Source organism: Microcaecilia unicolor, chromosome 12 (assembly GCF_901765095.1).
Source record: "Microcaecilia unicolor chromosome 12, aMicUni1.1, whole genome shotgun sequence".
Lineage (NCBI taxonomy): Eukaryota > Metazoa > Chordata > Amphibia > Gymnophiona > Siphonopidae > Microcaecilia > Microcaecilia unicolor.
Genome location: NC_044042.1, coordinates 39,562,699 through 39,588,030, shown reverse-complemented (window position 1 = coordinate 39,588,030; position 25,332 = coordinate 39,562,699). Strand labels below are relative to the sequence as shown.

The 25,332-nt window shown below is 45.5% G+C and overlaps 1 protein-coding gene across 2 annotated transcripts in view; it reads left to right on the top strand.

Annotated features, from left to right (window-relative positions):
• The window catches only part of LOC115482005 (interleukin-18-like), a 47,556-nt gene that overhangs the window by 9,979 nt on the left and 12,245 nt on the right, over positions 1-25,332 (top strand). The window contains exons 2-3 of one of the 2 annotated variants that reach the window (XM_030221526.1): positions 14,436-14,522; positions 24,378-24,518. In XM_030221526.1, coding sequence (XP_030077386.1) covers positions 14,436-14,522; positions 24,378-24,518 — 228 coding nt within the window. The remainder of the gene's footprint in view (positions 1-14,435; positions 14,523-24,377; positions 24,519-25,332) is intronic. The other variant, XM_030221527.1, reaches the window with a different exon arrangement.

Sequence of the window (25,332 nt, the reverse complement as noted above, 5' to 3'; positions counted from 1 at the left end):
ACCAAATCTAGGGATGAGCAAATTTAAGGATTTGGACGTCCCTGACTGTATTTTCGAATTGAAAGATGGACGTCCATCTTGTTTCGAAAATACGGGTTTCCCCGCCCCTGGATCGGGACATTTTGCGAGGACATCCATATCAAAACATGGACGTCCCTTTTGAAAATGCGCCTCCACGTATATTTAACAAAGGGGACCTTTTACTAAGGTGCGCCGAAAAATGGCCTGCGCTGTTGTAGACACATGTATTGGCCGAGCGCAGGTCCATTTTTCAGCGCTCCTTTTCTTTTGTACGAAAATGGACAAGGGGCAAAATGAAAACTGGTGCGCATCCATTTTGGGCCTGAGACCTTACCGCCATCCATTGACTTAACGGTAAGGTCTCATGCGTTTACCGGGTGGTAATCGTCAGTGTGCGTACAATGCCGATTACCGCCCGGTTAGCACCGCACACCGGAAAATAAAATATATTTTCCAGTGCGCGTACTGGACGCGTGTAAAAAATGAAATTACCGCCGGGGCCACTCGGTAGCCGGGTGGTAATTCCAAATTGGCACACGTTGGGTGTACGATAGGCGCCTACGCAGCTTAGTAAAAGGGCCCCTTAAAGATGCCAGCACTCCCCCAGATAATCCCGCTATAATCCTCAAATCGCCTCATCCAGGGTTTCTCCAGTACTCCATTTGTCCCCAATGTTCCAGTGCACTGCTTGTTCAGCAAAATCTTAAACAAGAGTGCCTTGTTTTACTTATTCCAATCACTACATCAGGAAGAAAAGTTCAACTTCAAAGGATTTCAAGCTCAAAGTGCAATTTGAAAGTTAACTTGTTTGAGCATTTGTTATTAGGATTTTTTTTGATAAAAGAATGTTTTGTACTTTCAGAAATTCACGTGCCTGAATGTGGCACTTTAGTGCATAACCTAGTGTTGACCTCAAGATCAGTGATAAGATTTCTCTTTAGTGCTAACAGCGTTGTTTACAGGACTCCTGAGGAAGACTTTGTAGTCGAAACACGGCCTGTGTTGGGTCACTACTGTACAGGTCATGACTGTATTTGATTTTGTGTTGGAAAATATAGAGTGTTTTTAGAAGCTGTGGATTTTTTTTCTTTCTTTTGGAACTGACATCCATGGACATTGTGGGTTGATGCTTCCACCCCTGGGTATGCCCATGCCTCATCTATGCTCTTCCTTCTGTGAACATGTTCTTGCATTTATATGATAACCAAGATTTACAAACTGCTTTGCTTCAATTTAATGTCTCTGCAGCTTTTGACTCAATTGATCATAATTTAAAACACTTGATATGCCACCCTTCTTACAAAAAAGTCAGAGTGGATTACATACAAAACCAGTATTACTATCTAGACTAAGGGTTCCTTTTACTAAGTGGCAGTAAACCCAAAGCAGGCTTACCGCTCGCTATACATGAAGTACCATCGGGCTACCGTAGCAGTCCGGCAGTACTTCCCACCCCTAGTGCGCTGTCATGTCCAGCGCTACAAAAATTTATTTATTTTTGTAGCACCAGAGCGTACCCGGAAGTAATCAGGAAGTGCTGCGTGTTGCCCAGTTACCGCCGGATTAGCACGTGAAACCTTACCGCCACTTCAATGGGTGGCAGTAAGGGCTCCCCCCCCCCCCCAAATGGCAGCATGGCAAGTGCTTTACTTGCCACACAGCCATTTCCTGTAGGAAAGCAAGACTTCTCTTTTACCAGCTGTGGTAAAAGGGGGCCTCGGCGCACATGAAAAACATGTGATGATGCCAGTGTAAGCCCCTTTTTTCCACAGCTTGGTAAAAGGTGCCCTAAGTGAATAAGGTGCTTCAGGAAATGTCGTGAGTTGGTTCATAAACTTTCTTGTTAAGAGCACGTACTGTGTGAAAAAACAAGATACTATCTCCTTTAGCTGGCTCTCAGACTGTGGATTTCCCCAGGGTTTCCCCTCTCTTTTTTGTTGTTCAATGAGGTTTTGATCCTTTTGCGACGTGCTCATCAAGTTTAGGCTTACCTATGTTCTTATATGCAGATGACATTGTCATACTGATTCCAGTTTCAGATAATCTCTCTCAATCCCTTAAAGGAATTCGTAATTGCAATGATTTTGGTAAAACAATGAACTTTACAACATTTACTAATGCTTAATAAAATTAAAAACCAAGGTTTTATGGTGTAACCTACAATTCTTTATACCTTCAAGATATTACATTGAACTCAAGTGATCTACTTCAAGTGCAATACTGTTCTGATCGACGTAACTGCTGGCTTAATAATGATAATTCAGCATACAACACTAGCAGTACTCTGGTGTCTGTTTTTGAAAAAAAGGGGGGAAGGTCTGAACCGTTGCGGCAATGACTCAGAGAATCTTCTGGTTGCATGCAAAAAAAGTCATTGACTTGAAAAACCCCCGTGGCTATCAATTTTTTTATTTTGTTTTTTTATACGTATTTTAAATTTTTAAATCTCCTAAACATGCATCGATACACTTATCTTTGAAATGTAAGCTTCAGCGGCGGCGACCTTGGGGGGGGGGTGGCGGCAGGGGCAGGGCCTTGTGCTGCTATCATGTGACGTCAGGCTTGGCTACGGAGCCTAGCAGACCAACTCTGAAGAAAGACACGGACACAGGCAGCAAGACGCATAGAACGTTGGAGGTGAGAATTATTATATAGGATGTCCTTGATAGTGGATGGATTTATTTTGCTAGTGTTCAGATGACAGAATATTTTTTTGTATGGTGCCTTCCATGGATAAATGTCTTACATCTGATCTGTGCCTGCTGTTGGAGTAGAGGAGGGATGGATTTTTATAGATGCAGACTATCCTATATAATAATTCTCACCTCCAATGTTCTAATGTGCCTGGGACCGTGCCTCCCTCAGAGGTGGTCTGCTAGGCAGGCACGCAGTGACGTCAGTGACAGCTGATTCCAAAGCAAGGGGAGGATTAGGGAAACACATGAAGCGTGTTTCCCTACTCCTCCACCTGCCTGGGAATCAGCTGTCAGTGTGCCGCTCCCTGCCACTTCAGAGCAAGTGGCAGGGATCGAGGCAACACAGACCCCCCCCCCTTGCCGCATCACCAACCCGCCCCCCCCCACCCGATGAGCATGAACATGTCAGACGCACGCAGAGGAACTTCAACAGAAGATCATTGAGGAAGCAACACCGCGAAGGCCAGCACAGGACTTCGGCTGACGGGGGTTGGGGCCCCCGTCAGCACAGGTACTCCACGGCAGCAGGGGACGGTTTTCGCCGAGAAGGGGGGTGACAGGGTCGCGAAAGGGGGGGTACAGGGGTCCGTAATGCGAAGGGGGGTGAAAATGGAGGGAGGGCAGAGTCTGGAACAGCGGGGGAGGATGGGGATGGCCTTGCTAGCGCCCGTTTCCTTCCCTTAAAAAACGGGCATTTTTTACTAGTAAGTACATAAGTACCACCATACTGGGAAAAGACCAAGGGTCCATCAAGCCCAGCATCCTGTCTCCGACAGCGGCCAATCCAGGCTTCAAGAACCCGGCAACCCCCCCCCCCCCCCCCAAAAAAAAAAAAAAATTAATAATGTTCAATGGACTTTTCCCTCAGGAATCTGTCCAAACCCCCTTTAAATTCCGTAAGGCCAGCTGCTGTCACTACATTCTCCAGCAACGAGTTCCAGAGTCTAACTACACGCTGAGTAAAGAAAAACTTTCTCCTATTTGTTTTAAATCTACCACATTCTAGCTTCATCTTGTGTCCCCTAGTTTTGTTGTTGTTTGAAAGTGTAAACAAACGCTTCACATCTGTCCGCTCTAATCCGCTCATTATCTTGTAGACTTCTATCATATCACCCCTCAGCCGCCTTTTCTCCAAGCTGAAGAGCCCTAACCTTCTCAGCCTTTCCTCATAGGGAAGTCATTCCGTTCCCTTTATCATTTTCAGCGCCCTTCTCTGCACCTTTTCTAATTCCTTTATATGTTTTTTGAGATGCGGCGACCAGAATTGGACACAATACTCGAGGTGCAGTCGCACCATGGAGCGATACAACGGCATTATAACATCCTCGTGTTTGTTTTCCATCCCTTTTCTAATAATACTCAACATTCTGTGCGATTTCTTAGCCGCCGCAGCACACTGAGCAGAAGTTTTTAACGTCTTATCCACGATGACTCCCAGATCCCTTTCTAGGTCCGTAACTCCTAACGCGGAACCTTGCATGACATAGCTGTAATTCAGGTTCCTCTTACCCACATGCATCACTTTGCACTTGTCAACATTGAACTTCATCTGCCACTTGCACGCCCAATCCCCCAGTCTCGCGAGGTCCTCCTGTAATCTTTCACACTCCTCCTGCGACTTGACGACCCTGAATAATTTTGTGTCATCTGCGAATTTAATTACCTCACTAGTTACTCCCATCTCTAGGTCATTTATAAATATGTTAAAAAAACAGCGGTCCCAACACAGACCCCTGTGGGACCCCACTAACTACCCTTCTCCACTGAGAATACTGACCATTCAACCCTACTCTTTGCTTCCTATCTTTCAACCAGCTCTTAATCCATAGTAATACCCTACCTCCGATCCCATGACTCTCCAGTTTCCTCAGGAGTCTTTCATGAGGCACTTTGTCAAACGCCTTTTGAAAATCCAGATACACAATATCCACCGGCTCCCCATTGTCCACATGTTTGTTCACCCCCTCAAAAAAATGCAGTAGATTGGTGTTTACATTTAACTCATAAGAATTGCTATATACTGTGTCAGACCAAAGGTCTGTGAGGGTCATGTATGCAGAGTGTCACATATGCGAGCATCATTTATTTGGTGTGTCTCAACTTAAATAAAGGTTGAGAATCACTACACTAGAGCCTCGGCAGCACTTATTGTATCTGAATTTAACTCATTTTGAGCTACTATGGAGTCACCAGATGCCTCTCCCTCTCCATCTTAAATGTACAAAAATACTTCTATGGGCTGCTAGATCACCTAGACCACCAGCCCTCCTCCCTCCAGCCCCCTCCCCTCCCTCCTTTCATATCTAAAATGCATAAAACTGTCTCTTGCCTACAAAAAGCATTACTAGAATGGAGATTCACCACACCTTTCTTCCTACTGGCCATAAAAAGAGTGTGCTAGTTGAGGGATCCCACTACTGTACTTTTTTGAACAGAACGTAAGGGGAATTCCTAGACAGCACTTTTATTACCAGCAGGGAGGCAGAGGCAGGGAAATCCCCTACCAGTAGGTTTGTTTGTTTTTAATGCGAAGAATATAGGGCAGCCAGGAAGGAGTGGGAGTGGATAGTTTTATGCATATTATGTTGTAGCAGATGGAATGGAAGGGCTCTGATTGCCAAAGGGAATGAGCTTTATAAATATTATGATACATGTAGTTGGGGGAGAGGCCATGACCCTTATTGCCCCAGGGGCCCAGATCACTATCAGTCCACCCCTGACATGCTTGAAACAGGTCTATCTTAGGACATCCTTCTTTTTAGGCTTAGAGGGGTCCTTTTAGTAAGGTGCGCTGAAAAATGGCCTGCAGTAGTGTAGACGCGTGTTTCGGGCACACGCAGAGTTACTTTTTAGTGCAACTACAAAAAATGCCTTTTTTTAACCAAAAACGGACATGCGGCAAAATGAAAATTACCGCATGTCAATTGTGGGTCTCAGACCTTACCGCAAGCCATTGACCTAGCAGTAAGATCTCATGTGGTAACTGGCGGTAATGGTCTGCACGCATAGCTGCAGTATGCCAGAAAATAAAAAAATATTTTTCAGACGCGCGTAGCGGACGCACACCAAAATTGAAATTACAGCAAGGGCCACACGGTAACCGGCCAGTAAATCCAATTTGGCACGCATTGGGCGCACATATTATAGGCACCTAAGCGGCTTAGTGAAAGGGCCCCAGAGTTTCTTCCTGTTTGGTAATTGTTGTTGGACATCCTGATTTTGGGGCGTCCCTAGTCCTGCCCAAAACACACCCACAAAATGCCTCCTTGCTATTTGGACCTACTGCAATGTTGGATGACCCTTTTCTGCCTTTGTAAAATCAGGATTTGGAGGTTTCAAGCACATGGTCATCCATTTGGGTAACTGAAGGGAAGGTTGATTTCACTAGTTTTCTTGAAAGTTCTAATGATGAGGTTAAGACTCAGGCCACTCTTCTTGTCTCGTTTGCATCCGAGTCGCATAAAATATTGGTTCTAAAAACTTACTTTAAAAATAAGAAAGCTTTATTTTGTGGCCAAAGAATATAGATCTTCCCTGATGCGTCTCGTGCTACCAGGATTAGGAGAAAACAATTTCTTGCTTTAAAAGCTCAGGTTCTTTCAAAGGGGGCTACCTTTTTTAGGTATCCCTGTAAAGTTTGATAGGCTAGGAAGAGAGGGATTATGTCTTTGTTGATGCTACTCAGTTGGAGAGTTTTCCAAGTGGTAAAGTTTAATTTTCCTGGCTGAGGGTAGGGTTTAGTTCCTAATTGTTAGATACTCGTTGATAATTTAGAAGGTTGGGTCTATTGTAGATCCAAGTTTTTTAATATTTAATTTCGTGTTTTTAGTTTCCTCCTAATTTGTGTGTAAGGCCTCCTAGACCAGTGGCGTAGCTACGGGTGGGCCTGGGTGGGCACAGGCCCACATTCTTGGCTCAGGACCACCCATGACAATTCAGCAGTGGCTGCCTTGCTCCCCTCTCTCCCTCTCTTCCACATGCGGATCCGGCATTTGCCCCCACTCACCCACCCATGGTCCGGCAACTCCCTCCTCTATCTAAACCTCCCCTTCCTGGTGTACCTCATCACCTTCGCTGCCTGCGGCAGAACCTGCAAGTTTCCCTCTGCCACATCTCACCCTCACTGATGTCACTTCCTGTTTCCTCTCTGGTGGGACGCAGCAGAGGGAAACCTGTGGGGCTGGCGTAAGCAGTGGATGTGTGTTGCTACTGCCTCCCATGAGGGAGATGCTGTAACTTGCTGTTGATGTGGTGCCACATTATTTCTTTTCCTTTTTTTTTTTTTTTGTTTCTGGGTGGGTGGGTGGAAAGGGAGGGTATTTGTTGTTCAATTGTTTATTGGCTTGTACTTGTTGTTGCTTATAAACATTAATAAATATATTATTTAAAAAACACTGAAATATATTATTAGTAATTCCTAATTCAGGCAATTTACTCATCAAAATATCACGCTCAACCATATCAAGGGCTGCCAAGATGTCAAACTGCAAGAGCACCATCTGGCCTCCCCTACTGAGTACTTTCTTTACATCAGATTTTTTTTTTTTTGTTACATTTGTACCCTGTGCTTTCTCACTCATGGCAGGCTCAATGTGGCTTACATATTATATACAGGTACTTATTTGTACCTGGGGCAATGGAGGGTTAAGTGACTTGCCCAGAGTCACAAGGAGCTGCCTGCGACTGAAGTGGGAATTGAACTCAGTTCCCCAGGACCAAAGTCCACCACCCTAACCACTAGGCCACTCCTCCACTAGGAACATTAACATTCCAAGTAGAATCTCAAATAGTAGCAACAGAATCTCAATGGTAGCAACATTCCATCTAGACGCTCCAATAGTAGCAACATTCCATGTAGAATCTGAAATAGGGAAAGGGAACTGGGACTTGATATGCTGCCTTTCTGTGGGGTTTACATAGTATATACAGGTACTTATTTGTACCTGGGGCAATGGAGGGTTAAGTGACTTGCCCAGAGTCACAAGGAGCTGCCTGTGCCTGAAGTGGGAATTGAACTCAGTTTGCCAGGACCAAAGTCCATCACCCTAACCACTAGGCCACTCCTCCACTCCATGTTAAATCTATCAGTAATAACTCCATGCTATAAGACCGTCTAAATCCATACTATGAAAAATTAAGCACATTAAAGTCTTCCATAAAATCTGATAAACTGCGAGCTGACTACAAACTCAGGGGCCATTTTACCAAGCTGTAGGAAAAAGGTCCCTGGGCTGGTGGTGGGGACCGTTTTTCCCATGAGCCAAAGTCCTTTTTACTACAGCAGGTAAAAAAAGCTCCCAGCACACATGGCCATGCGATAAGAGAACTCTTACTGCATGGCCATGCAATGGGGATCCCCCTACCGCCATCCACTGGCAGTAACCAGACAGCTTACGGCGATGCCTGATTACCACCGCGCAAGCCATTTCCAGGGGTTTTTCTTTTTCTCCTGGAAATGGCGCACGCTCGGGGCAGGACTACCATTGGTGGCCGCGTTGGGCCAGTGGCAGTCCAAGAGCAAGCAGTAAGCCCGCATTGGGCTTACCATCGCCCTTTAACCAAGCTGCAGTAAGCACTAATGCATGCTTAACGCAGGGTAAAAGGCACCGTCGCGGGTACGCTCAGGCATCCCACCGTAGTTTTGTGTTTGGCACACTCTATCCACGCACTAAAAAACAGAAAACATTTTTAGCACTAGGGGCGAAGAGTAGGCATGCCCAGCGCTAATCAGCACAGCTACATCGATGCATGCTAACCGATTAGCACGCGGTTAGAGCAGGAGCCCTTACTGCCTAGAAAATAGGTGGCAGCGGTGGCGTAGCTACGTGGGGCCACGGGGGCCTGGGCTCCCGTAGATTTGGTCCTGGACCCCCCTGCCGATGACCCTCTCGACCCCCCTCCCACCGCCAACCCTCCCCCTCCACCATCGCCTGCACGTGCAGGACGTCAGACTCACAGCAACAGAACGAAGCTTTGCGCCAAAAGAAGAGAACCTCAGCTGGCGGGGGTTGGGATCCCCGCCAGCAAAGGTAGGCGGCGGGGGAGGGTTGGCAGTGGGAGGGGGGTCGAGAGGGTTGTTGGCAGGGGGGGGTCAAAGTTGTTGTTGGTGGTGGTGGTGGTGGTGGCAGTGGCGGCGGCGGGGGGAGGGTTGGCGGTGGCGGCGGGGGGGGGGCTAAAATGTGCCCCCTCACCTCGGGCTCTGGACCCCCCATCCCGCCAAAGTCTGGCTACTCCCTGGGTGGCAGTAAGGGCTCACATACTAATGGCCACTCACTAATGGGAAAATTAGCACATGGGTATTAATTGACAAAATAAAAAATGGGGCCATTGCACTGCTGTGCTAAAAGTGGCCTCAGCACATGGGAAAGACCCATGTTGAGGAAAGCACTGGCCACTTTTTAGCGCATTTTAGTAAAAGGGCCCCTTAGTAAGAAATGAAATGCTACCTTGAGAATGACACAGGGACGGGGACCCACAGTAACCGCAGGGATGGGGATGAGAACAGAGTCCACGGGGACGGGGCGGGGACAGATCCCATGAGGACAGCGACAAACTTTGTCCCCATGTCACTTTCTATTTTGAAGCCTGTTAATCAACTGGACTGTTATTTATGTTTGATTGGTGCAGACGACAATATTTTTTCTATTTGCAATTTAAACACAACGGTTACACAGCATATTGTTCCTTTTTATACTTTAATAAAAAGATTTAAATATAAAATCATAAGTGTTCGAGGCTTCTGCAGATGAGAACAGAGCCCACGGGGATGGGGATGGGGATGGGGACAGAATCTGCGGGGACAGGGCTGGGACGGAGACAGAACCTATGGGGACGGGGCGGGGACAGGGACAGATTTTATCCCCGTGTCATTCTCTAATGCTATTGTCCTGAAATTGTTTGTTTTAGTCAAGGCCTTCCCCCTTTGGAATAGGAATTAACATAATCTCACCCATTGGGAGGGAAAAATAGCCATTAAATAACACACAGTTTACAAACTTCACTAATCATTCAATTGTTCCAGTGGGAGGATCAGCTGCTTATACCTCTCCCTATGCAGTCTAGCATTCCTCTGGCTGTGACCACCACCTTGTAACATTGTTTTGCCACCTTGAGATCCTCAGACACTATCTGGATATCAGCCTTTCACCCTCTAGCATAGGCGCCCCGTATAAGAGGCTTGGGGAGGCTAAGCCTCCCCAGCCCAATGGTTGACTTCCGGGTATTGCGCCCGCCCTACCCACCCCCCTTGCGCGTGCAGTTTAATTGTTTTAGTTCTGTGGCAGCGACGTCATTGACGTCGCTTCCACGGAGAATACAGAGGTCAGCTCCGCCCTCTTGGCAGCAACGCGACATCATTGACGTCGCTATGGAGGTAAGCTCCGCCCCCTTGGCAGCGACGCAACGTCATTCACGTCGCCATGGAGGTAAGCTCTGCCCCCTTTAGCCTCCCCAAAACAGTTGGCTACCGACCATCTATGCCCTCTAGTACATACAGCTCCTTTAGATATCTACTGCGTCACTCTCTACTTCTTCACATTAAATGTATCTGCCAAACATTTTACCATTCTTCTAATTTTTGCAGATTATTTCTCATGTTGTCCACTCTTTCCAGGATGTCCAGTTGCAAATCTTCATTTTGTCCACAAAAAGGCAGACTTTTCCTTCTAACCCTTTGGCAATGTTGCGCATAAATATATTGAACAGAAACAATATTTTCGAGGTGCTTTACTACTCACCTTCTGTCCTTTAAGCAAATTCCATTTATCACCACCCTCTGCCGTCTGTCAGTCATCCAGGCCCCCTTTTACCAAGCTGTGGCAATGTTTTTCATGCACATTGAGGCCCCCTTTTACCCCAGTGGGTAAAAGGGAAGTCTTTCTTTCCTGCAGGAAATGGCCATGTAGCACTTCCTGTTTAGCATGCAGTACGCTTACCACCGATTAGTAAAAGGGGCCCCCAGTTTCTAATAGCATTTACCCCTTTGGGTCCAAACTTCAACCTGCTCAGTTTATTCATGATCCTCCTATGAGAAAGCATGTCCAAAGATTTTCTGAAATTCAAGTAGAGTACATCTAATGCCTGTTCTTGATCCAGTTCTCTGGTCACCCAGGCAAAGAAATCAATCAAATTTGTCTGGCATGATCTTCTGTTGGTAAAATCATGTTACCTCAGATCTTGCAACCTGTTAGATGCAAGGAGGTTCAGTATCCTTTTGTTTGGCAGCCCCTATGTTACTTTTCCAACCACAGAAGTGAGGCTTACCAGCCTGTAATAACCCACTTCTTCACGAAGAGGGATCACATCTGCTTTTCTCCAATCCCTCAGATCCTCTCCCGTCGCCAAGGATCTATTAAACAAATCTTTAAGAGGGCCTGCCAGAACCTCTCTGAGCTTCCTCAGTATCCTGGGATGGATCTGATCTGGCACCATGGATTTGTCCACTTTCAGGTTGTTTTTTTTTTTTTTCAAGTTGTTCATAACCACTTTCTTCTGTGAATGCTGTGATATTTACTCCATTCTCAAATATACCTTTGTCAGTTAACCAAGGTCCTTCTCCAGGATGTTCCTCTGTGTACACAAAACAGACATATTTGTTCAGCACTTCTGCTTTTTCCCCATCACAGAGCTGTTCCCTCAGCATATTTTAGTCATATGGTTCCATTTCTAGCCTTTCTTGTTTTCCCAATATACCTGAAAAAAGTCTTGTCACCTCTCTTTACATCTCTCCCCATTTTTTTCTTCTACCTGTGCTTTTGCCAGTCAAATGTATCTCTTCGCTTGAGTTTTATCCAGTATTCTTTTCCGTTTTACTTCTTATGGTCTTCTGTTTTTCTTGAACACCACCTCTTTTGCCTTTATTTTTTTCTGCCACTTGTTTGGAGAACCATATTATGTACTACTAGCAAAACATGCCCGTTTCTGGAGCTTATGAAACGGGCGCTAGCAAGGTTTTCCTCCCGAACCCCCCCCCCCCCCCCACCTCAACGCACAAGTCCACCTTCATCTCCGTCGTGAAGCCACTGATGCCATTGCTCCGCCCTCGCTGTGTGACGCCATTGCTCCGCCCTCCACGTCATCACGTTTGACGCGAGGGCGGGGTCAGGTGGCTTCACCACCACGAACTCCACGAACCTTCCAACCCGAAGGAACTGACGTCAGTGTCCTCAGGACGTTGAGGGTGAGTTTTATTATATAGGATGTTGTATCAGCATTCTGGAGAGCGACACACCCCTATGATTCATGACAAAGAGATTTTCTTACTTTCTCCTAAACTCAATTCTTTGTCATATCAGTTTTCTATAGCCTACCTCTACTTTTCTCATAAGTACATATGTATTGCCATACTGACACAGACCAAAGGTCCATCAATCCCAGTATCCTGTTTCCAACAATGGCCAATCCAGGTCACAAGTACCTGGCAAGATCCCAAAACAGTACAATACCATTTTATGCTGCTTATCCCAGAAATAAGCATTGGATTTTCCCAAGTCCATTTTAATAATGACTTATGGAGTTTTCATTTAGGAAGCCAGCCAAATCTTTTTTTTAGACCCCACTAAGCTAATTGCTTTTACCACATTCTCTGACAACGAATTCCAGAGTTTAATCATACGTTGAATGAAGAAATACTTTCTCTGATACGTTTTAAATTTACTACTTTGTAGCTTCCTTGCGTGCCCCCTAGTCCTAGTATTTTTGGAAAGAGTAAACAAGCGATTCACATCCCCTCAGCCGTCTTTTCTCCAGACTGAAGAGCCCATGCCATTTCAGCCTTTCCTCATAGGGAAATTGTTCCATCCCCTTTATCATTTTCGGCGCCCTTCCCTGTACCTTTTCTAATTCCACTATATCTTTTTTGAGATGTGGTGACCAGAATTGCACACAGTATTCAAGGTGCGGGGAACTCAAAACTAGAAGCCTGTGCATGTGGAGCTGGTACAAGGGTGGTGCGCACCCTAGGCAAACTTTCACCCTTATACCCCTTTCAATTAATTTCAGGCCTCTCCCACCAAGATTTTGATAATTAAACTTAATCATGATTGTCACACTAAAATCCTATAAAAATGCAGGTTAAAGTATATGATGATTGTTCTTTGAGTTTCTGTGACTGTCAGGACCTACTGATTGGTTGTGACTACCCCCAAGAAGCTGCCACCCTAGGCAACTACATAGCCTTGCCTAATGGTTGGGCCAACCCTGTGTACATGCAGCAGAATAATAAACAGCTGGAAACCTACACCAATTTTTCTCCTGATGAAACAAAAAAAACCCTGCAAATCTACTCAGCTATCTGTAGATGCATTTATATTCCTATATTCATATATATTCCTATGGGTGTCTCTAGCATTATGGCATGCTAATTTTTAGCGCGCAATAAAAATGCTAGCGCATCTTAGTAAACAGGGCCCTTATTGTATTTATGTTTACAATTGGTCATTTTACTATTATTATGCTGTTAAGAAAACTGTAAGTTTAGGCTAAACTTTACCTGCTGTACACTGCCTTGGGTGAATCTCTTCATAAAGGTGGTTAATAAATCCCAATAATTAAATAAATAAGTAATACCCCTTTCTTTCATGAATTAAAAATGTTTTTATATTATAATTTTTGGTGAGTTTTTTTCATTGAACAGAAAATCTTTATTGTTTCACCTTCATATTATTTGATTTCAACCTTTGTTTAAAACATGAGAAACATACAATTTTCCATGTTATTTCATGCCAGTTTTGCCCAACAAGCCTGGGGGGGGGGGGAAACAAATTTGGGGAGATTTTCCTGTGTCATAAATAATGTGCACTCTACTGAAAGAGTGTGCACTATCGAGAAAGTGCACACTTCCCAAAAGTGCATGCATGCACAATTGCCCAGTAGTACGCACTTTACTGAAAGAATGCACACTATCAGGAAAGATTGTACACTATTGGACAATAATGCACACACTTTCTGAAAAGTGTATACTCTTCCCAAAAAGGCATACATGCACAATTTCCCAATAGTGTGCAACTATCGTAAAAGAATATGCACTATTGGGAGAGAGTGTGCACTATTGAGCAATAATGCACACTCTTTTGGAAAAGTGCACACTCTTCCTGAAAGTGCATACATGCACAATTTCCCAATAGTGTGCACTCTACTGAAAGAATGTGCACTATCAGGCAGTAATGCACACTCTTTTAGAAAAGTGCATGCACAATTTCCCAATGGTGTACACTCTTTCAGAATAATGCATGCTCTTTCCAAAGTAGTATGCACTACTAACAATATTGCTCCTGAAACAACATTTTTTTAAAACCCTGAAAAAAATTTAAATTCTGTAAATGTCACAAGAAACTAAACAAAATTAAACTTTTGGGGCTGCACACCTCTATGGAATGGGGAGATGAGAGGGGAAGTCCCACTTGCTCTCAAACACATAACCTCCCATAGCATTGACCGGAATAATCTAACTCATCTCCTACTTCTGAAAGAGAAATTTTATATGAGTACAAAACAAAAATATTACCCAATCTGCAAAAAAATACCACAAAATTTCCCAATATACCTAGAAATATGTGTCATTGTGCTGCATGCATATCACTGTGATTCATTTTCTCACGCACAAGAGAATCTCGCTGTGTGCGAGAAGAGGATGACGTAGTAATGATTGCGTAGGACATTTACACCCCCAATATGGATGCTCCTATTAAGTGTCCATGTGTCTCTGTTTTGTCTTTGCAGTGAAAATCAAATCCCAAAGCACTGGTGCCATGTCCATCCCAGTCATGCTGAACTGGGAGAAACAGGAGCTTCATGAACAATGTCAATGTAAGTGATTATTGAAATACTTCGCTCTTTTAAATCTAGTTTCTCTGTTTCTCTATCTTCATCAGCACGGTCACCAGAATCTCCCAACCCTGTTGCAACATTGCTGTTTTTCTTTTTAGTTTATCTGTGGTTTTTGTCTTATTTTATCATTGTAATTGTGCAGTTTGCAGTGGCCACTATCTCTCTTCTCTTTTTTTTCCCAATCCCTTGCCCTATGGGTCAAGCATCTCTTCTTCCCTCCCTGCGGGTCCAGCACCTCTCCCTCTCCCTGGCTCCCCCCCCCCCCCCTTTCAAACCTGTTTTCTTTGCCAGTAGCAGATAAACGCATGCTGCCTGCAGCTAGCTCCAGAGCCTCCACATTCTGCTCTTCTCTGACTCATCTTCCTGTGGAGCCACCCATAGACAGTGTTCCCCCTCCCTTTTTGCCTGGGGGGGAAGCGTCTGCAGGCATCAGGGAGTCCAGAGAAGGGTCTCCGGTGCCAGCCAGGGCGAGCCGTGGCACACTCTAGTGCAGCGGTAAAGAGCAGGGACAGAGCTGCCTGCCTCCATGAACCCGGAAGTGCTGCATCTCACGGCTGCGCTCTGGATCACAGGGGTGCAGACACTGGGACAGGAAAGCCAGGAGAGCCATGGCACCCGGATCAGAAGATGCCAGCCAGCAAACCCCTGTGACCCCGGAAGCGATGCAACTTGCAGCTGTGCTCCGGGTTGCAGGGGGAAGATAGAGAGGAGCAGGCAGAGGCAGTGCCGCGATGAAGACACCCCCCATGAACCCAGAAGTGCCACAGACCACGACTCGCTGCGGCGCTCTGGGTCACGGGGGGAGGGTCAAGTGAGGAGCAGGCAGAGCACAGTGTGGTGCCACAGTGGAGAGGAAGGCAAGCCAACAACACACACTCCCCCCTCCCGCTAGCCGGGAGTGCTGCAGCTACACTCTGGGCTGCAGGGGCAGGGGAGAGGGAGGGGGAGAGAGAGAGAATAGAAGAAAGGCAGATGAGGGGGCTGGCGCAAGAACTGCCCACTGCACCAATCCGGTGCCGAGGAACCAGGGCTAATCAGGAGGAGGCCCAAGGGGGAGTTTGAGGCAGATAGCCTGTAGGGAGGCAGAAGGCAGTCTGAACCATGGATTGGCGTGAATTTCAAGCCAGCCCGGGGGGCAGGAGGAGTAGAGCAGCCCAGAAAGATCTGGATAGGGAGACTCGGGAGCCCAGAGCCAGTGTTGTCAGGTCTGCAGGTTTCCCACACAATAGGGTGGCTTTCCATGACCGGTTGCAGGCAGTTTTTGCTGGCTGCGGGAAATTGGGCGGCTTTTAAAAAGCCGCGGTGCAGGTTTGGGCGCTTTTCTGGGGCTTCTATTGGTCCAATTTGGTCCAATAGAAGCCCCGCAGAGGCAGGGTTAATGATGTCAGGGGTGGGGTTAGTGACGTTGGCAGCTACGTTGGGGGCGGGGTTAGTGATGTCAGGGGAGGGGTTGATTATGTCGGGGGCGGGGTTTAACTTTGGGCAGGGAAAATGTTTTCAACCTGGCAACCCTGCCTGGCCAGAGCAAGCTGGGAAGAAGAAGGGTAAGCCTGGGCACAGAGAGGAAGCTGCAGGCATGCTCCGAGAAGAGAAAGAAAGAAGATCAAGTCTGGGCAGGAGCATGCAGCAAACGGGCAGAGAAGAACAAGTCTAGACAAGAAGAAGCAGCTGGAGGAGAAGAGGATCAAGCCCGAGCAGGAGTGTGTTGCAGGCTGGAAGAAAAGGACCTGCGGATGACCCCCAAAAGAACAGAGAAAGCTGATGAGTCCTGTGAGGGGCCGGGCACCAAAGCAGACAGGAGAGAGGAGGAAGAGAAGGGGGGGTCTAGAGAATATGTCAGTTTTTGGAATGTGCAACTGCCAGAGCTGCTATTAGACATGGCTGGGGCCCAGGGCAGAAATCTGGGAAGGACCCCTAAAGCTTAGTACCAGACTGTACCTTCTTCAGGTTCAGTAAAGCTTGGGGCCCTCTCTGGTCTTGTGGTCAACGGCTATTGCCCAGGTTGCACGCCCTAACACCATCCCTGACAACTGCTATTTTGCACAGTACAGGGAGAAGTGCATCTAGAAGCGTAGAAAAATGTAGGCAGATAAAGACCATATGGCCTACCCACTCTGCCCGTCCATGCCATCTACTCTCCCTATCACTCCCTTAAAGACCCTAAGTACTTGACCCAAATAGAAAGCATCTCTTTCTATTTCTCTGGTGTTCACACACGCAAGGTCTGGCTTCTTAGGGTTTCAGTTTAATTTCTGTCTACGTATTTTTATTTCTAGTCTGTGGTCGCTTATTCTGTATTTAGTATCTGTGTTCTATGTGTGTGACCGAGGCCAGGTATTCGGTTAGCATGAATGTTCTATATATAGTTTTGTAGTAATCTGACTTGTTCAGCTTTCCCAACATTTAAGGTACTGCCTTTAGGTAGGGTCCTTGTTTTGGAAGTTAGCACTGGCATGGTGGATTTGCTCTAGGTCCTGAATGACATTTTTGTAGAGTTGTATTCAGAACTGACCCGGCCACGAGGCAGACTAGGCATCTACCTAGGGTGGCAGCATTTGAGAGGTAGCAGTGCAGTGAGAGCCTTCCTCTGCTTCCCTTCTTGCTACTGGACCTGCCACAGCCACCCCATACCTTCTCCTGGGCCAACCCAAAAATTAAAGAAGTATCAGCACTGTGTGGGCCCTGTAAGCACATACCTGCACTGATGTGCCACTTTATCTGGCCCCCCTCTAAGGTTCACTTCCTGACAAAGGGGGGGGCAGGTCAGAGCTTCAATGCAGATCTATGCTTACAGGACCTGCTTGGGCTGATGTTTCATTAATCTTCAGGTGGGCACAAGAGGAGGTGGGGGAAGTGTAGGGTTTCCATATGTCCTTTTTTAAGAGAACATGGCCTCCTTTTGGACTTTTTCAGATATGTCCTCCAGGTTTTTTGATTTTTAGAAAAATATCCTCGTTTTCTTTTATGTTCCTATGACCAACACACCTACCCACATAATGAGAGAGACCATCTCTGGCCTATTAGTCAGTCTGGACACATGGGAGTATGACCCGCTCCTCTCACTCGAGTGGGTTTAGAGTCAGGAGCGAACTCCGTGAGCTGATCTTGGGGTTCGGGAGACTGGGTATGCCTACTCACTTCAGAGTCCCTCCGGGTCACACAGAGGAATCACACAGTAGTCAGGAGAGTCAAGAAAAATAACTGCCCTTTATTTAATAAGTGGAACTCTGCATCAGTTGGCATAGGATTCCTCAGCACACAGCTATGGTGGTAATAATTCTCGATCTTTCATAGTCACAAGACTATATAGCCTTTCCTTATTGGGTTATGCATTCAAGCAAAACCCCTTTCGCCTGACCTGCAGCCAGTTGGTACTCCACAATTATCCCCTCTGATGTATCATCATCAACAACAGGAATTGGATCCAGCATTAACTGTCCAAGTCTTTCAGGGTTTTATCCTGAAAGAAATCAGTTGCAGGCAGACAGCGTCCTACCCTTAAGCCCGGTTTGCGGCGAGACTCCCCAATCTGCAGCCCGCAGGTCGGCTCAGGAAATTAACAGCAATGACCCTGCTCTTGCTCATCTTTCAAGGTTGGCTTAGCAGGTACCTGTCTTTCTTCTTCCAGCGGGCCAATTGGTTATAAACTTCTTAGACACAGGCTACCAAGGATAAATCTTACAGTACTGTCCTTACTTATATAGTAATCATCAACTCCACCCCACACTAAGATTCCACGAATCAGAACATCCTGAAGTATGAGATGGACTCATGACTTTTTTCCATGCTAGATCCTCCCAACCAAGGCTTCAATATAGCAAGGGGTTAAAGGAGCACTAAAGAGAGATAAAAGCATTGCTAATCTCTCTGTTTCCCTGCTGGTTGTTGTATCTGTCAAAGGAATTTTGTTCGTGCATCAGAACTTTAAGCATATGTCATGCAAAACTTTTCACAGCGCTTTCTGGCAGTTGGGATCTCTTATTCCTGTCTGATAAGATTGTGCTGAGAATATGACTAGAGGAACCATAAAGACCATTACTGAAAGGTGTATATTGAACAGCTCCTGAGGACGCCTGTTGGCGAAACACTGTCTTGTGTAGAGCATCTGTTTTCATCCAAGCATCTGTTTTCATCAGTAATTATAATTTCATGTGTCAGAGGAAGTTGATTGTATATGGAACACAATTGCCTTGATGATTGGGAGTATCCACGAGATTTTTTGATGATTGGACAATATTGTCCGTGAACATCAAAGGCTTTAGCAATACAGGAGGTTGTTGTTTCTCCAGTGTTTTTTTTTTATTTTTTTATTTTATTTATCAATGTTAATCATTATTTCACACCAAATTATGAATATGCAATAGGCATTGACAAGGAAATAACAAAACAAAGAATAAAGTTTAAAGCCTGTTCGTCCACAAATTAAGAAATTGATCCCAAGAATCAAAAATTTATATTTACAAAGGCAATAAGAAGAAAAACCTCCCTTTGCATACCTCGGGGTTACTGATCCCAGCCTGCTATTATGGAGGGCACATAACATTCGTATCTACTCTAGCATCAAGAAATTCCTTTAACTGTTTGGGGTCTACAAATTGAAACTGACTGCCCTCAAGCATCAAATTACATATACAAGGAAAACGTAATACAAAGTTAATCCCCAATGCCAACGCTCTAGGACGCAGATCTAAAAAAGCCCTGCGTCTAGCTTGAGTAGGCCTTGAGATATCAGGAAAAACACGAACCTTTGAGCCCATAAACAAGTTTTCTAAGTGTCTTAAAGAAAGTCTCAGTATTGCATTGCGATCAGGCTCCAATACAAAGGTAACAAGCATAGTAGACCTCTGTGTAATTATCTCCAGTGAGCTTTCAAGAAATGAAGTTAAATTCATTCCATCCCCCACCCTTGGGAGATTTCGATCGTCTCCCTGTGGGTTCCAGATGTAATAAGCCCTTGTTATGGGGGGCAATGAATCCTTGTCCATTCCAAGAATGTCCACCATATATTTCTTGACCATTTCAAGAGGTGAAATTAAAGGAGACTTAGGGAAGTTTAGGAACCTAAGATTAAGTTTACGAATCTGGTTCTCAAGGTATTCCGTCCGTTTATGAAGAAAAATATTGTCTTTAACCAAAACATTCTCTAAAGTTCCCATCTCTTGCAATTTAATATTCAAATTTTCCATTTTAGTGGCCTGTTGTGCAGATACCTGTGCTTGGAGTAGCGCAGCTTCAGAAAAAGTTCTTATATTTTCAGTATTCTCTTTTAAAGTAGGTTGCATGGAGATTTGGATATTATGTACCATGTCCCATAGTGACTCTAAAGTCACAATTGCAGGTCTTACCACACCAGTAATTCCAGGAAGGGCTTGAACCTGATCACCAACCTGAGATAGTTTAGAAACAATATCCAGTGGAAGTACCTGTATAGCTGATTGGAAAAGTGCTTCTCTAGATTGGGGTTCATGTTCTATCACCGCAGACCTTTCCTCGAGGAGGTTAGGCTGAGCGTCTCCGTTCGCCGTTCCTGCTTGGGCTGCCAGTAATTCCCTTCCGGGTTGAGGTGGAGCAATGCGCTCTACGGGGCTCAGGGAAGCCCCGTTAGCGCTCTCAATCGACACCGACGCGTTGAGAGCGGCAGAAGGGGTCGAAGTTCCCCGAGGTCCCGGCTGCTGTCTGGAAAACTGCAGGGTCGTCTGTCGCAACGCCAAGGACGCCCCAGGAGCCGAGGAATGCTCCTTGACTTTCCCCCTTCGTTTCCCCATCAAGGAGACCACAAAGGCAGCGAAACCAACAGAAAACACCGGGGTCACCTCGGCAGCAGACTCAGGTGCGTCCGGTCACAGCGCCATCTTGGGATCCCCTTGTCTCCTTCTCCAGTGTTTTTAATGAACATCACTGACATCTTCTTTATGGACTAGTAACAAAAAAAAAGTTTCTATGAACATTTATGATGAAGATTTAGCAACATATGTGTAACATAGTAACATAGTAGATGACGGCAGAAAAAGACCTGTACGGTCCATCCAGTCTGCCCAACAAGACAACTCATATGTGCTACTTTTTGTGTATACCCTACTTTGATTTGTACCTGTGCTCTTCAGGGCACAGACCGTATAAGTCTGCCCAGCACTATCCCCGCCTCCCAACCACCGGCTCTGGCACAGACCGTATAAGTCTGCCCAGCACTATCCCCGCCTCCCACCACCGGCTCTGGCTCAGACCGTATAAGTCTGCCCAGCACTATCCCTGTCTCCCAACCTCCAGTCCCGCCTCCCACCACTGGCTCTGGCACAGACCGTATAAGTCTGCCCAGCACTATCCCCACCTCCCAACCACCAGTCCCGCCTTCCACCACCGGCTCTGGCACAGACCGTATAAGTCTGCCCAGCACTATCCCCGCCTCCCAACCTCCAGTCCCGCCTCCCACCACTGGCTCTGGCACAGACCGTATAAGTCTGCCCAGCACTATCCCTGCCTCCCAACCACCGGCTCTGGCACAGACCGTATAAGTCTGTCCAGCACTATACCCGCCTCCCAACCTCCAGCCCCGCCTCCCACTACCGGCTCTGCTATCCAATCTCGGTTAAGCTCCTGAGGATCTATTCCTTCTGAACAGGATTCCTTTATGTTTATCCCACGCATGTTTGAATGAACATCACTGACATCTTCTTTATGGACTAGTAATAAAAAAAAGTTTCTATGAACATTTATGATGAAGATTTAGCAACATATGTATGTAGAATGAGAAGATATAATCATATCAGGGAACAACATTCTATTTTTAAAGTTTTGTAGGTTATGATGTAGCGAGCGTTTTCAATAGTTTGGAATAAAATATTTGTATTAATCCGTTCTTTTGTGTTATATAACATCTATAGATTGAACAATAGTGATATTGAAATTCCCATTTTTTTTGTATATCTGATGCAAAGACTTTCACACATATCTCAGAAGCCAGCCAAAGTTCTTCTGATAAGTACGCTTGAGCTCAGACTCATTCAAACTCAAATGCAGAAGTTTTTGAAAAGTAGATTATTGTCTACTGCTGTACTGTAAGTCAGTCACTGTTTGATATGTGTTCATTAACTAAAAGCCATTTACACATACCATTTGTTAAATTTGTTTTTAACAAAGGTAGCAATCATTTTATTTTTTTCTGTCTTTTTTTTTTTTTTTTACGTTTCTGCAGCTATGGTAACCCTAGGGGACTGGGGAATGGCAGTGGCAGCAAGAAGGGAAGGAGAGATGAGAAGCTGGCCAACTGGGGGAGGGGGAGATGTTGGCTACAGGAGGGGAAATGGAGACATCAGCCACCTGCGGTGGGAAGGGAAGGGTAACGATGGGGAGATTCTTGAGTATAGGGAAGGGATCAGCGTCTGAAGTTCACCTAGAATGTCTGATAACGCTTGGGCCAGCCCTGGTGTATTACTTCACAATATACCTGATACCAGTGGCATAGCTTTGGGGGTCTTGGCCCCCTCAAACTGGCTCCAGGGCCCCGAGTTTGGCTGGCAGGGGTCCCCAACCCCTGCCAGCTAAGGCATCTGCCCCGCACTGTTCTTACATTGCTGGCGCCTTGTCCTATTTTTCAGTTTCATTAAAATGAGCGTGCATGACACTGAAATCAAGACAGGGCACCAGTAAGGTAAGACCAGTGTGGGACAAACTTTAGCTGGCAAGGCTTGGGGACCCCCGCCAGCCAAGGTACCTCCCAGCGGTGGCAGGAGAGGGAGCGGCGGTGGGAAGGCAGAGGCAGTTCTTTCCAGCAGCAGCGGGGGGAAGAGCAGCGGTGGCATTTGCGGGGAAGCAGAAGTGACGGAGGGGCAGAGGTGGAGGCGGGTCAAAATGTGCCCCCCCCCCCACCTTGGGCTGTGGTCCCCCCTCCCGTCGAGGTCTGGCTACACCCCTGCCTGGTACTGAGAGGGTTTATTTGTCGTCAATGAAATTACAGTCAAATGACTCTATACAGTGTAATTGTAATACATCACTATAACCACCAAACTGTAAATTGTAAGCCATTTTTGAACCAAAACTAGTTTTTGGGAACTAGAGGGCTACAAGAATAAATAAATATCCTAGCTCTGCTCTGCACTCATTGTTGAGGGAAGACTGGGGGGTTGTCTGGATTCACAGTTTGTTTGATTTTAACACTATATAGGATAAAGTGGTGTGGTAGCCATGTTAGTCCATTTTTAAAGGTAATAAATAGCAATAAAACAAAATAAAGGAAAGAAAGAAAGAAAGATGATACCTTTTTATGCATGGTGCCGGCAGCAGCTGCAGTTCAGCTTAGGGACATTGCTGCCGGCTGCTGAGCATGGCAAAAATTATTTATTTATTTATTTATTGCATTTTTATCCCACATTTTCCCACCTTTTTGCGGGCTCAGTGTGGCTTACAATACATTATGAATAGTGGAAATACAATTTGTTACAATTCAGGTTATGGATTACATTGTGAAGAGTTGACGAGATGAAATCCCTCCTTTCAGTAACCTTCTCCACCACCTCCAACTCCAGGCTCCGTCCCTTCTGTCTCGCCTCACCCCATGCCTGGAACAAACTCCCTGAGCCCATACGCCGTGCCCCCTCCCTACCCATCTTCAAATCAATGCTCAAAGCCCACCTCTTCAATGTCGCCTTCGGCACCTAATCACTACACCTCTTCTCAGAAAACTTATCTACCCCAACTTGACATTTCGTCCTTTAGATTGTAAGCTCTTCCGAGCAGGGACCGTCCTTATTGTTAATTTGTACAGCGCTGCGTAACCCTAGTAGCGCTCTAGAAATGTTAAGTAGTAGTAGTAGTAAATCAAAATCATTAAGGAATCAATCAATTGAGAAGAACAATGAGACAGTGGAAGGAGAGAACAGGAAGTTAGAGGCGCTATATGAAGTATGTGGTGTACATTTTTCTGTGAGTAGAGGTATGAGTGTGGTGGGATTAAGGGTTGAGAGTTCATAAATGGATGTATTAATGTATTACTGAACAGTGAGTGTGAGCTTTATGTGTTTTGGTTCTTTCCGTAAATTTTCTCAAAAAGATGTGTCTTCAATGACTTGCGGAAGTTGGTTTGTTCATAGATAGTTTTCAGGTTCCGCGGCAGTTTGTTCCAGTATTGCGTGCTCATGTAAGAAAAGGTCGTTGCGTGTAACGTCTTGTATTTCAGGCCCTTGCAGTTAGGGAAGTGGAGGTTGAGGAACGTTTGGGATGATCTTTTAGCGTTTCTGGGTGGTAAGTCTATTAATTCAGACATGTAGGCTGGGGCTTCGCCGTGAATGATTTTGTGGACTAATGTGCATACTTTGAAAGTAATGCGTTCTTTGAGTGGGAGCCAGTGTAGCTTCTTTCGCAAGGGTTTTGCACTTTCATATTTTGGTAGTCCGAAGATAAGTCTGGCTGCTGTATTCTGGTTTCTGGAGGAGGATGGCTTCAGCTGGTGGGGCTAGAACATCCCCGGCAGCTCAGGTATTTATATTTTGCATTTGGGGGGGGAAGGGGTAAAGCAGAGCCCAGCCAAAAACACCACTGAGTGGGAGGTACAATTTTGGGGCTGCAGAGCCCCTTGTGTTGTCTTGTGAGGGTGGGAAGTACTGAGTAGGAGCTGCCAAGCTCCACTTGTTTCTGTGGAGGTGGGAAGAGCTATGTTGGTGCCAATTAATCTTCCTGTTGTTCACATTTACTGAATCTCCCATTGTAAATGTTACTGTATGCCATTGACTGTCAACCTGAGACAGGTGAAGTTTATGTTTTATCTCTCAGGAAATATCTCGCCGGCCTCCTACGCCCAGCTCAGAACTGCTAATTATTTACTCCTGTTTGCATTCACAGCATATGATGAAACCGATTTCTGGAAGACATACGATGTCAAAGAGTTTCTAATAAAAAACAACACGCATGAGACCCTTGTAGTTTATCCAGAGTCCATGGATAGCTGTGGAGTATTTGAATCTGTGCAACAGCAATACCAAGGTACTGAACAGCTTCTTCAATATTAACAGCGGTGAATTAAGATCATCTGGGGCATCATGATTTTTAGGCGCCTTTCCCCACAGTTAGTTATGGTATAAAAGAAACTATGATATATTGAAAAACTATTTGGGCTGATATTACAATTACAAATATGACAAACTAATGCATTTTGAAACCAAATAACCTGAGAATAAGTTGTGCATGTTTATTTTGAACTTTTGAAGAAGCAAATTCCTTTATCGGTAAAGCAAAATCTATTTTCTTCACAAAATCGATTGAAAAATTACTTAACTATTACAGACACAGTAATGGTTTATATGACTGTGCATAAAACTTATATGAATCATGAAGGTCCATATGGACTTGGGGGCTGAGGTTTGAATGGGACACGGCCATGGCAAAAATTCAGCCAAGGCTTTTGACAGGGACAGCTGTAAGCTCACCCATTGAGTGGGTTTATATAGGAAACAGGAAGCTTCTGTGGGAGGGAGGAGTGAGGCCATGATGGTGTCTGTGAGGGAAGTTGGAATCACAGCCCTCATGCAGAACTTATTCTTTTTGCTTTCTCTAATAATCAACTTACAGGGGGGACGTGAGGGTGAAGGTGAGGACAGGGGTCGTAACCATGCTACTGTGCCTGTTGGGTCACCCAGAACTCAACATTTATATGGCTAACAGTTATATTGTTGTCAGTTGGCCTACTGACTCAGTGCTGCAGCATCATTTTTGGGGTGGGGGTGGGGTTCAGTTTCATTCTTTTTATTGGATTTTAGAACAATCAATTTCTGAAACAGCAGCAGGGTGTACCTGTAAA